Here is a 13,638-nt window from a genome sequence, read left to right on the forward strand (position 1 = left end):
CTTAGGGTCCAGCCTGGTCTTCTGCTCCCACCTGGAATTGACTAGAGGAGCCCCTTCTGCCAAGGGGGAGCTCAAACTTCCAGGAAAACCAGCCCTCCCTCATCAGAGCATCTCCTCTCCCCTCTGAGTGTCCAGCAAGTGGAAGCCAACATAGCACCTGCACCCCAGAGTGTGGAAAAGGCCAGGGAAGAATTGATAAACTAAGTTTTGACAAAATAAGTTAAGGAGACCAAAGCCATTTAACATATATTTATTGAAATCTACTTGATGCAAGGCACTGTGCTAGGTCTGGTAGGGGAATAAGACATGAAAGACCACCCCTGTCTTCTAAGAGCGCACAATCTAACGGGTGGGGGAGGCGGGAGGGCGAAGCTCTAGTGCAAGGCTGATTATAGTCAAGTGCCATAAAACAGACAAGTTATGGAGATTGGGAGGAAGGAGAAAAGAGTGCCAACAACCAAAATACGAACTGGGGTGGGACATAGCTACTGTTCTTAGATATGCAAATACTGCTGAAGGCCCAGTTTAAAGAGACCATTTCTACTTTTGAAAGTAAACACCCAAACTGATGCAATGACAATTACAGAATGTAAATATACAGAGTAACAGAGAAGTTATCGATTCTTTGTCTGATGGATTTGCTGGAAGTAGGGAAACACTTCCAAAAGCAGGAACATGGTGGATGGGGCAAACTTGGGGTCAGTACAATAATGATAATCAGACAGAAAAGCATTGGTCAAATGCACTGATACTAGAAGGCATAGATTTTTTTAACCCATCTTAGCAAAGAGAAAACGGTACCACATTTAAATGGGTGTTTACTATAGTCAGGGGGGGACTTGGGTCAGGAACTCGGACCATGTGAACATAAGGAAAGCCAGTCACGTGATGCTTCTCAGGAAGCAGCCAAATGATACATTGGCTCTTGACAGATTGCAAAAAGCAGAGACCCACTCAAGCTGGTTTGGTCAGGGAAGTCTATAGTGGAGGGCAGTCCTCAGAAATCCAAGAACATGAGACCAGGCTTTCCCCAGGGTGCTGGGATTGAAGCATCTCTGCGGCACCTAGCAGGAACCCATAGATCTTCAAGCCAGTGCTGCCCAACTCCTCTAAATGCGGAGTGCTCCCTCTCTATTCCAACACCAACTAGAAACTTCTCACTTCCTTGTTTGCAGAACCTGAAAGGCCTGGCCTATCATCTCCAGCCAGCTCTGATGACCAGTTGCTGCCCATGAGTCACGTGGTTAGTTGTGGTTGAATGAATGTGGCCTAGAAGAGGGGTGGGAGTCACATGGCACACAACAGGGCCCAAGCCAGGGGCACTGGGAATGCAATACCACATGAACAGGATGCCCACTGTGATCGGGTGGGCTCACTGTGGAAATCTAAGAGTGGGTCTGACACAACTAATCAACACAGCTAATCTCAAGCAGCAAAAATCGTAAGCAATCGCATTTTTGGGAAAATTTCAGCAAGTATTCAAAACTTTAATAAAAGCAATGGAGGCTTTCTTTCAGAATATACGAAAAGGATCGATTTCTAATGAGAACTAACATTCTATGTAACCCAACTGCTCTTCGTTTCCCTTGCAAAAGGTCTGTGTGATTAGAAAGAAAAGTGAAATGAGGTAGATACACAAATGCATAGACAAGCACACACGACAGAAAGCTGGATCACATTTTGCATCTGACGTAGTAGTATACCTAGAGAATCCTAGGAAACCCACCCCCTAGTTGCCAGAGGCAAAAACGGAACTCGGGGCAACTACAGGACCTATGTGAAAGCCACAAATTGATTGTTTGGAGCAAACACAGCGATGGAAAAGATGCGGTATTTAGTGTTAACTCAGGAAAAGGGTTTCTTTGAGAGGAAATTAGAGAACCAGGAATGGAAAAAAGTAAAGGAGGGCATGACGGGATGGCAGGACGTCGTGTCCCAGCTGGGGAAACAAGGCAGTGTTGATGATGCTAAATTCCGAGTTAGTACTGCATCTGGATCCTTCAAGAAACCCGACAAATGCCTAGTGAATGGGCAAGAAATGGCGGAGTACTTGCAGGTACAGGTGCCAGATTGTCCCCCCACCCCATGACATCACCATTCCTTACCAAAGGACACTTGTATCAAACACGTCATAACAGCTTGAAAAGAGAAAAACTGCTGAGAGAAGGAAGTAGCGATCTCAGACACAGATTCACGACTACTGCGAGAACTGAAGCCCACAGAGCAAAAGGAATTGCTATGTAACAAGTGCTGTCGGCGGATCTCCAGCCTGGGGCTCAGGATGGAGATGTCGCAGACAGCCACTGGTGTGGCCTGGCGGCCATTCCAGAGTACCTTCTGGCTAAGGTCACAGGGGTCACTGTGGGACCCTGCTTCCCAGGATGGGAAGTTCCGCCTCAGCTTTGGTGGGCCCATCAGAAGGGCACACTTCCTCTCCAGGCCCTCTAGTGCCCCTCCTGCTGCCTCTGATCCTGGGCACAGCTGCTGGGAAGCCACAGCTCGTGTGGCTGGCTTCTCCCTGTGGGCTCTGCAGGAGGGGCCAGGCTGCTGGCCAGCCCTTGCTGTTATTCCTCCTAGGGAGGCTGCTAGAAGTAACAGCCCAGCCTCAGAATGACCAGCTTTTATTTCTATGCCACACGGGCCATCAGAAGGGCATCATTGCCCTCCAAACCCTTGTTTTGTTGCCCCTTCTGGGCGCACCTGCTGTAAGTCACAGCCCAGGCCCGTGTGGCCAACTTTGATCACGGAAACATGCAGGCCACCAGAGGGGCACGGTTTCTCTCTGAGACTTTGCTCTGTTGCTCCTCTCAGGTGTGGCTGCAGGTGACATCAGAACACGCGGGTGAATTTCCCCCTCGTTACCAAAAGTAGAAGCCACCAAACTGACTTCTTTCTTATTCCAGAGTCACTTCCTAAGAGGAGGATGCGATTCACGTGACATCGTCAGGTGAGTCTTCTTGTGTTGGAGGAGATGTCTCTTGGGTGGATCTGCTACTCAGGCACTGAATCCACGCCAGACATGGCCAAGGCTCCCAGGAGTCCAAAGGATGGCCAGCTGTTGCCAAGAACAAGTTGGGACCACCCCATCGATCAGGTGAGGTCCAGCCCTGCTGCTGATGGCTAGGGCTAGACTGAGGAACAGTCAGTGTTCTGGCCAAGCTGTGATGGAAGTTTCTCTCATGTGCCTGAGTGGCCAGGTTGGATAGTCAAGTACTGCCTGCAGACATGCGCAGAGTCTGCGTCTTGGATGAGGAGCGAGCCTGCTTCTCCGGCCCATTCCCATCCAGCCTGCCCGCTTGGAACATTCGCCTTCTGGTGGGGCAGGGCTTTCAACTTTTCATTTGTAGTTAAAATTCTAGAACAAAATGTCATATCTAACTACTCAACCAATGAAAATTACGACTTAACAGACAATGAATGCTTGGATACGTAAAAATTAAAAGCTTACATAACAAAAAGTATAATAAAACTGCTACAGAGAACAAAGCAATAAAATTGAAAGAGATCGTCATAATCGATATAGAAAGAACTTCTGTATAAAGTCAATATATCCAAAGGTAACTTGATAACTGGTCAAAGGAGATGAACGTACGATTTGCATGCAAGAAAATGGAAACAGTATTTAAGTCACTGCATGAGAAAGAAGATGAGACTAGGAGTCAGAAGGCCTGGGTCCATCCCCAGTTCTGGTACTAATGAGCTATAGAATGACAGCAATAACTATGACGATGACAGCAGATGCCCTTCACTGAGTGTCTCTCCATTCAGGGCGTGGTGTCACAGTCCTCACCATAACCCCAGGAGGTAGTCCTGTGATCATCTCTGTTATAGAGCCGGAACTGAGGGTTGAGAAGTAACATCTAGGTCCCATTAGATGACAGGCAATTGTTCTCGAAAAGGAGGTGTCACCTTATACTTGAGTCCTTGATGTCCCTGTTACTATGGGGATGCTCTCTCAACTACTTGATTTTGAACAAGATAGTGCTGCTAAGGACGACTCATTAGCCTGAAGCAAACTCCAACCATGGTAGTTTTGTGTATGAGTGGGACTCACCAGATAGAATTGATTTCAGAAAAAAGGACACAAAAGAAATGGAACCTAGGAGTATGACCTCACAATGACAAGTTTTAGATGCTTAAAAGGCTTTGAAAGGTCATTTAAAAAAGGAACACCTTGAGTGGTTATATTGTAAAGTTATGAGACAATTTTTAAAAACAACTGTCCTAATCTTACATGGACACGTACTTATGATTTGGGAGGAAATTTCTAGTGAGAGCCTTGTCACAATGCTACATGGAACACAGCTCGAATGGATGGAAACCATTTGATGTGCTTTGAAACTGATGACTCAAAAGGGGCTCCAAGGCTAGTGAGGTCAGAAATGCACGTGAGGAGTTAGAACAAAATGATATGGAGCCGAGTGTGGGGGGGAAAGGGGAATATTTTCTAAATTAATATATTATTCTATATAATATGTGATTTATAATATGTATGTGTAACTAAATAAGTTAAACATTATGACACATTTGAGTATTCTATTTACATCCCTAAAAATTTATAGATTCAAGTAGGCCAAAAGACTTTGGGGCAATCTTTTCTTCGGGAAAGTTGGGCTCACATTATGTTGACACCATCACTGAATAGCTGTGTCAGTTTCCCTGAGGTGGGAGCTCAGAGGGGAGGACCAACAAGCCACCCTCCAGCCCCACATCCAGGTTTCTCCTCACATTCTCAGATTCAAGGCCTGCAGATTTAAATACCTTGAAGATATCTGATGCCAGATAAACTAGCTGAAATAAATTAAAATGGACAAAGCTACTCTCGAGAGGCAAAATGGGAAATGTACACTTATAAATTGCTGGTGGCAGTATAAATTGGTTTCAACCTTTCTGACAATAAAATATATAAGCGCTACAAAACTGTTCATCTCCTTTGACTCTGCCATTCCACTCTAGGCTGGGGGATTGTAGGGGGAACAGGGACCCATGGACAGACAAGGGTCTGCGGGCCTCATCTACTCATGATGGGTTGGCTGATGCTTCTGCAGCGAGGATCGCCTCTTGAACACGCGGCCACACTCACTGCACTCACAGCGTTTGGCTCCACTGTGGGTTCTCCGATGGCGACTCAGGCCTGAGCTCCTCCGGAAGGCCTTCCCGCACTTGTCACACTCGTAGGGCTTCAGTCCGCTGTGGATCCGCCGGTGTTTGATCAGGTCGGAGGGGCCCCGGAAGGCCTTGCCGCAGTCGCCACACGCGTAGGGCCGCTCGCCCGTGTGGATGCGCTGGTGCTCCAGGAGGCTGGAGCTCTGCCTGAAGGCCTTCCCGCACTGGCCGCACTCGTATGGTTTCTCGCCTGTGTGAATCCGCCGATGCTTAGTGAGCTCTGAGCTCCTCCGGAACAGCTTGCCACAGTGGGCACACCCATAGGGCTTGGCACCGCTGTGGATGCGCTGGTGCTCGGCCAGGCCATTGACCCCTCGGAAGGACTTGCCGCAGTCGTCACAGTCGAAAGGCAGGTGGCCGGTGTGCATTCGCTGGTGCTTGAGAAGCTCTTGGCGATCCAGGAAATCCCTGCTACAGGCCTTGCAGGCAAAGGGCTTTTCTGAAATATGCAGCTTCTGATGGCGAAAGAGGTGGGTGTTCACTTTGAAGGATCGCCCACACTCCTCGCAATCAAAGGGCTTCTCTCTGCTGTGGACACGCAGATGTTGACTAAGGCCTGCGTTCTTCTTAAACCTTTTCCCACATTCCTCACACTCGAAGGGCTTTGCCTCCTCCTCCATTTGCTCCCTCTTTTCCGTGGCATCATCCAGGGCCTGGCTTGGGCCGGGGCGGGGCTCTACAGCCACGTGGCTCTTCCGGTGCTCATTGAACTCAAAGACCCCCCTGAAGACCTTCCCGCAATCCCCACACTCCCAGCCCTTCTCCTCACTGTGAATTCTCTGGTGCTGCACAAGGAGGACCTTCAGCCGAAACGCATCCCCACACTCTTTACACGCAAAGTAATGCTCTACAGGCAGATTCTGGGGGTTCCCTCCCCTCCCCTTAGAGTCCCCATTCTGTTTGACCTCAGGTTTGGGCTCACTGGCCCTCGAGGAGCTCCTGGATGCCATCTCCTGTGGTTGGGCGTCTTCACCCTTCGTCTGGTGTTGGGTCGCCAAGATGCTTTCTGAAATGAGAACCACAGACACTGCAGTCCGTAAAGGAGGGAGGAAGGAGGTTATTCTTTGTTAAGAATCGCTTTCCTGCCCAGCTGGCGTGGCTCAGTGGTTGAGCGTCGACCTATGAACCACGAAGTCATGGTTTGATTCCTGGTCAGAGCACATGTCCGTGGTTATGGGCTTGATCACCAGTGGGAGGTGTGCAGGAAGCAGCCAATCAGTGATTCTCTCTCATCATTGATATTTCTATCTCTCTCTCCTTTTCTCTCTGAAATCAATGAAAGTATATATACATTTTAAAAGAATCGCTTTCCTCCTGAGACAGCTGCAGAGCACTGGGCCTGGGGGCCACCGGGTCAGGACAGCTGGTGCTCATCCGACCAGAAGCAAGGACCATAGAGGGAAAGGGTAGAAGAGCCTGATAGATCGTGCTTCCTACCAAAGTGGGCCCAGGGAGGGCTCCCCTTCTGTGACTGAGCAGCAGCCACATCCTTTTCCCAAAGACTCAGCTGGGCTTCCCCCACCATTTCCTCACATTTCTTTAGGATTCTTTTTCACTCACCAGAATACGTAGCTCGATCCGCGTTAAGGGTCTGATACCAATAGTGCGTGTCCTGGCACCCAGTGAGAGTCTAGGCAGGATTCAAAACAGGAAATCCTGCTCGTGGGAAAGGAAACGGGTTATGGCAGCGGCCAGAGATGGCATCGGAAAGAGCACAGAATAAGCAGGGACTTCAAAGGGGAACCTCCTTCAATTCTCAAAGTCTAGGTTGGCTGTGACTTTCGGAAGTCGTTCGTCCATTTCGAATGCCTTCCCCAATGGGTCACTCCTGCCAGGGGCTCGATGAGATGGCTCTGGGCCTGCTCCGTCGGGGTGGCAAGTGGTTGTCCTGGGAAGTGAACCCTCCCTTTCTCTATATCCACCCCCTCGGGGCCCCACACTGAACTCCATGCTCTTCCACAATCCACACGTGACTCCGGCGTCTCTCTTCTAAGAACCCTCACTACCTCACACATCAGTGTGATGGTGAACAGGAGCTTGCTGTTGCCAACCTTGCTCTCGACAGTCAACTATAATGAAATGGCCATGCAATTTGTATCATTTGTGAGATTAATTAATTATAAATTACAGTGGCACATGTATTTCAATTTCTTTTCTAATAAAAAACTGGAGAGGAGCCTATCTATGCCATTAGAAGTTGCGGGGAGCCCTGCGAGAAATCGATTGTAACAGACCCTTGTATTTTCTTACAGCCCATCCCTAGGGGGCACAAGCCCCTTCCATCCCACTCCTGCTGCTTAGGATCATGAAGCTGGTGGAAGGGCTAGGCGTGTCCTTACCCACAGAAGTCACGTTGCCGTAAAATGCCAGCGTCCTCTGCTCAGGGTCCAGCCTCAACCACTCCCTTTTTGTGAGGTACTGTGCCACGTCACCAAATATCAGTGAATCCTGAAAGAATTAAAAAGGATCATCAGTTCTCCCATCCATTCTAGAATGAGGTAGAGGCAGTCCCAGTAACAACAGGGACATGAGGTGAGGGTCTGGAGTGGGTGTGCCCTGCTAACATGGAGATCTACGCGCAAGTGTCGAGAAGTCCTAGGAAGACAACCTGACCATGTGCCAGGAGACCTGGGCCACGGCACTGGCCTCCCAAGGGACCTTGGTTCAGTCCCTTTCCTGGATTGAAATTTAGCTCCCCCAGTGGTATGATGGGGATTACAAGCCCAGTGGGCATCCATTCCTTGGCAGAGCCCAGGGAGAGAAGCGGAGGGAGGGAGAAATGAAGGGAGGGAAGGCAGCAGCTGAGGTCCAGGCCCTGCCTTGTGTCATGCTCGGGCAAGAGGTGAGGCTGAGGCTAGAACAGGGAGGAGTGACAGGCAGAAGACAGCACAGCTCCCCTGGGCCTCTAGCATCTCAAGATGGCCTACTAGGACCTGTTTTCCCCAGCTCTATCCCGGGGAAGGGCAAGACCCTGGTGGGGGGCGGGAGCAGGCAAAGTTAAGGGAAGTGAAAAGAGCTGTGAGTGACAGCAGCCCTGGGATGTCACTGGCAACTTCCTTTCCCCTGGTTTTACATATTGTTGAGTCTTCTCTTGCACAGCCGCCGAATGACAAGCCACAGCCTGGGTAGGCCTAAGAAAACATACCCCAAGCAGTGGGCAAAGTGGACTAAGAATGAATGCAAGCAGGCCAGAGGGAGCCCTGACAAGACAAATGAATGGTAGCCCAGGCACAGCCGGGAGAAGACAAAGACGGAGGGCCGATGGCGGGGAGACTGGCTCTCAGCCACAGGCCAGCCACAGGCCTCCCAGCAGTGAGCCTTGAAGAGGTCAGTGCCCACTTACACTGCACAGGAAGAAAGCGTTACCCGAAGAATATCAGAAGAAATAATTTAGGAAGTGAGAGATTCTTTCCAACTGTGTAGGGGCAACAAAAAGCCAGATCGGGCCACTGGAGAGAAGAGAGGCAACGAAGGGCAGGAGGCAGGGCTTTCTGCCCAGCGGCAAGGCCTTTATTAGCCACCTCCCACCCACTGAAGCAGTGCGCCAGGTGACCATGAGTCAGCCACAGACAAGAACACTTGTGTGATACATTGGACAAAAGGGAGATTTTTAAAAAAAGCTAGAAAAAGAAGCATCAAAGAAAATATCTTCAAGCACTACCTTGCTAAATTAATAAAAAAGGTCTGAATAATATATATGTTACCTTTTTCTCCCAGGTTGCAGAATAGGTGAAAAATTACAAGATGCTACCACAGACGTGCGCATCACAGGCCTCCCACTTCCGTGAGTTCAACGAAACAGGAGCATGGTGTCTGTTCTGATGCCAGGTCAATTCCATTCCATTTATAATTAAATGAAAAGGAAGCATTTTTACACCAGCTCAAGGAGTACAAAGCCCAGATACTCCAGCTGAAAGACTTACATAAAATTCGATGCTATGTTAAAAGGACGGATGGAGATTTCCACTTCTGGCTGTGATGGAATAACAAGGATAGACTTTATGTCCTGCCATAAACAAGCAGAAAACTGTATAGAATAGATGTAAGGCAACAGGATTTTTTTGTTATTGTTGTTAATCCTCACCTGAGGGTATTTTCTCATTGATTTTTAGAGAGAGTGGAAGGGAGAGGGAGAGACACACAGAGAGAAACATCGATTGAGTTGCCTCTCGCACATTCCCCAACCAGGGCAGGGATTGAGGCTGCAAATGAAGTCATGCCCTTGACCAGAACTGAATCCAAGACCCTTCAGTCTGTGGGCTGGTGCTCTAACCACTGAGAAAACTGGCTAAGGCAAAGCAACAGTTTTTAGACATTAGACAGCAGGCAGCACAGGATCATGATCCCTGAGAGAAGAAAAACAAAAGGAGGTGAGCCTTATCGCTGTCCAGGTTCTCTCTCTGGAAGCAATTTCCAGACTGAGAGTGTAGAGAAGGAGGACCCAAATAGAGCTCGCTGGCTTCAAGGCACAGATCGGTGTTTAAGGCAGCCGGATGTGCCAGAGCAGAGTTCCAGAAAGGAGGGAGCTATGCAGAAAAAGAGCTCCAAAAAAAGGTCTTCGTAAAACTCCCCTCGAGTCTTTCCTGACTCCCCAGCCATGAATGTACACAGTGAAACGCCAAGACTGGGGAAAGCAGGACCAGGAAGCTGTAAGCAGAATAATTCCCAGAACACACAAAGCAAGAGAGATGTTCAGGGTCCAAACAACCGGCAGAGAGTCCTCCTCAGTGATCACCTGGGGCATTCAGTAGACAATAGTGCAGTGAAGGCCCAGGGAGAGGGCAGGAGAGAGGTTGGGGGAGTCAATGGGGGAAAAAGGCGAACATCTGTAATACTTTCAACAACAAAGGGAAATAAAAACAGTAATAAAGGAAAAAGAAGAGATGGGACAGATAGAAACAAACAGCAAGACAGTAAATTTAAACCCAACCATATAATTAAGTGAAATGCAAATGGAGTCAAAAAGGGTAGGATTTCCTTCTTTTTTTACAGCTAAGTAGTATTCCATTATGTAAACGCACCTCACTTTTGGGGGTGGGGTGGGGAGAGCATTATGCTAAGTGAAATGAGACAGAGAAAGACAAGTGCCATATGATTTCACTCACAGATAGAATCTAATGAACAAAATAAAGTAACAAACAAAATAGAAACAGACTCATAGATAGAGAACAGACTGGTAGCAGAGGGCTGGAGGCTGGGCGAAGGGATTAAGCAAAAAAACCAAAAAAACCCCTCATAGGTACAGGCAACAGTATGGTGATTACCAGAGGGAAAAGGGGAGTTGGGGAGTAGAAGCGATAAAGGGGGGATAAATGGTGATTGAAGGAGACTTGACTTGGGGTGGTGAAGACACAATACAGTGTACAGATGATGTGTTGTAGAATCGTGTACCTGAAATCTGTAATATTTTGTTAACCAATATCCCCCCAATAAATTTAATAAAAAGAAAAAAAGTACAAACGGACTACACACTCCAAATAAAAGGCAGATATTATCAGATTGTATTTAAAAAATGAGTCTCAACTATATGCTGTCTACAAGAAATCTTAAATTTATATAAAGACTCTAAATGTAAAGACCTGGGTAGGTTAAAAGTAAAAGGATGGAAAACAATATACTATCACCAACAGGAAGGGTCTAAGTTATCCCCATGTCATAAAAACGAGAGAGAGTGGGAGAATTATGAATGCAGCTCAGAGCTCTGGAGACTGTACTGAAGGGTCCTAGAACTCAGAGCGGGCACAACTGGAGAGGTTAGGTATCAAATCAACAGGTGGCAGAAAACCAATAACCAAACGAACAAAACAAAAATAAATAAAAATGAAAAAAAAATCAACAGGTGGCCAATGCAGGATGACATGCAGATTATAAAAATGCGAATCCTTGGCAGAAGATGTAGACAGACAGAACTATTTGTTAAATCATCAAAAAAAGGTAGGCAAAGGGGAGAGGATGGCTAAATATAGATTTGCTTTTTAGGAGGTGAAAGGCATAAACTGAGATCGGCTTGTAGCTAAAATGGGCACACCTATACTGCAGTGAGTGCTACCCTGGGGTTTGGTCTGGGTCTAGAAAGGTCTGCTTTCTGTTTCTGTAATGTGTGAATTACTGGTAACCAAACTGCATTTCTTTGTTAATCAGAAAGGAATAACAATTTTAAAAGGTGTGGGTAGATTTTGGATAAAAAAGGTGCTCAGATGCAAGAAGACAGGGCTGAGGCCAAGGAGACAACAGGGAACCGCCCTCCAAGCTGGGCAACATCCTGAAGGGCCCACATGGGCAAGGCAGGCACAGACAGGGAAGAGGGGTTGGCAGGAATGTGGATAGTCCCAGAAAACTTAGAGGCAGCACCATGGGGTTGCAACTTCCAGGGCTTGTTTCCCCCCTCCTCCCACACCGTCAGCGCCATGGACAGGTGTGTGCAGGCCTTCCTTGGCCCCAGCATCCACAGAAACCCCCTTCCCATCTCTAACCAGCTGCCCAGCACAGGCGATTCCCTGGTGTGTGAATTAAGCCCCAAGTGCCCAGCAGCCAAACCCTCTGTGTCCCGCTACCACCTGGGCAGGGCCCTCTCTGAGCAGTTGGATTCTTCCTGGTTTACATTTGATGTCTGGTTTGACTTCCAACTCGAAACGAACTGGTCATAGATTACTTATACGATTCATTTATTAAAATGTACTGCCAACTGACATTGAGGTTTTGCTGCCAAGTGTAAGGGCGGTGGGAGAACACCTTGCATTCACCTTCTGAGAAAGATGGCCTGTTACAAACCCTTAAGCCAGAGACCCAAGTAAGCCCTTAACCCCCGACAGGGCCCTGGCTGACCCACCAGACCTATATTCTGCACCCCAAATCTCAGTCATTCCTTCCAGACACTCTGACCTTCATCCTTCCTAGATATGCCAAGGCGATGCCTTTCAGGGCCTCTGGCCATTACACAAGTGGCTTCTTCTAGGAATTCAGACCTCACTCGAGTGTCTTCACTCTCCAGCCCCATCAGGGTATACTAGTAATACTAGTAACACTTTTTACTACCTCAAAATTATCCTCTGAAATTGTTTTTACCTGACTTTCCCCAGAAGAAATGTCACCTCTCACAGGACAGGGGTCTTTTTTTTCTTGGTCACCCCTACCCCCAACATCTGCAGCAGCTGCTGGCCTTGAGTGGGTAGTGATAAACAGAGGGGGAGGGGCACATTAAACAGAGCAAACTGCCATTTACGGGTTTGGAAATGTGGTCCCGTCCCCCAAATTAATTTAATTGTCTAATTGTCACAACCTGTAAGCTATTACGCCTCCATTTTACAGAGAAGGAAGTCATGGATCCAAGAAGTTAAGTAACTTGCCTAAGGTCCAGCACCCAATATTTTAGACTTTTCGAACCACAATAGAGGAGAGAAATAATACCCAACCCTCTATCACCAGAAGTTAGGCAGTCACGGAGAGTCCCTGCAGATGTATCTCTCGCTCTCGCTCTCTCTCTCTCGCTCTCTCTCTCTCTCTCTCTCTCTCACACACACACACATACACACACACACACGCACGCACACACACACGCACACACAGTTCTTCCAAGCCACCCACATTTGAAAAAATCCTCTTGAAGTGTTCCACTTAATGGAGCGGATCCCACCAAAGTGTTTTTATTTATCTGGCCTGATTAACTGTTGAAATCCTGGAGCCACAACTCCCAAGCGAATCGTTGGTTATTCTTTCCCAGGTAGCAACAGGAGTGGTCCTTCTTGTACCAGGCTTGCCCAGGGTCTTCACCCGAGGGCAGTTCACCTCACCGCCCACAGCAATAGAGCGCACAGACACAAAAATCTTTTCGAAGGTGCTCACAAACACGGGAGGGAAAAGGTGAGCCCTGATTTCACAAAAGGAAGCTAAACTCTGCGTAATTAACCAAGTGTGTCGGTAAAAGCTTTCCGAGAAGCAAAGACAGATCGTTACAAGAGATAACACATATTAACCCCTCACTGCAGTTAAAAAATAAAATTATCACCAATCTCAGAGAAAACCTGATCATTAGAAGCCATGTTGCACAATGGCTCCACTTTAAAATGGTGGAACTAATCTGGAAATGCTGGACGCCGTGACCAGAGTAACAAAAACAGGTGTCTGCTGCCTTCTGAAAGTGGACCTTGGGGGACCAAGGTCAAAGCAGTTCCAGGCAGAATATAAAAGCCATTGTCGTGTATCCAATGGATCCAGAGGATGAGGCTGACCTTTAAAAGTAAGCCACTGTGGATAAGCACCCGCCAAACCTCACACAGTGCACTCCTACACCCAGGCGGGAAATGTAACTTCAGAGAAAGATACAGGAAGGCGTATCTCTGCCTCCTAATATAAATCATATTATCTTCCTTTATTAAGTGAGATGTGAAGTGTGGCTAATGACTAGATGCTCTCAGAGACCCAGAGCCCTCAAGTGACTTCAGATTCCACCTTGAACCTAGTCGAGTGCCACGC

The 13,638-nt window shown here is 47.8% G+C and overlaps 1 protein-coding gene across 1 annotated transcript; it reads right to left on the bottom strand.

Moving 5' to 3' along the window:
- Positions 1-234: 234 nt before the first annotated feature.
- On the bottom strand, positions 235-12,163 carry ZNF275 (zinc finger protein 275). The gene is made up of 3 exons (XM_006766962.2): positions 12,137-12,163; positions 7,506-7,614; positions 235-6,172 (listed from the first exon to the last, which is right to left on the bottom strand). Exons 1-3 carry the CDS (start codon positions 12,161-12,163, stop codon positions 5,016-5,018), a joined length of 1,293 nt encoding a protein of 430 aa, XP_006767025.1. The 3' UTR covers positions 235-5,015.
- Between the last annotated feature and the right edge of the window lie 1,475 nt (positions 12,164-13,638).

This window comes from Myotis davidii, unplaced genomic scaffold, assembly GCF_000327345.1.
Source record: "Myotis davidii unplaced genomic scaffold, ASM32734v1 scaffold462, whole genome shotgun sequence".
NCBI classification, from domain to species: domain Eukaryota; kingdom Metazoa; phylum Chordata; class Mammalia; order Chiroptera; family Vespertilionidae; genus Myotis; species Myotis davidii.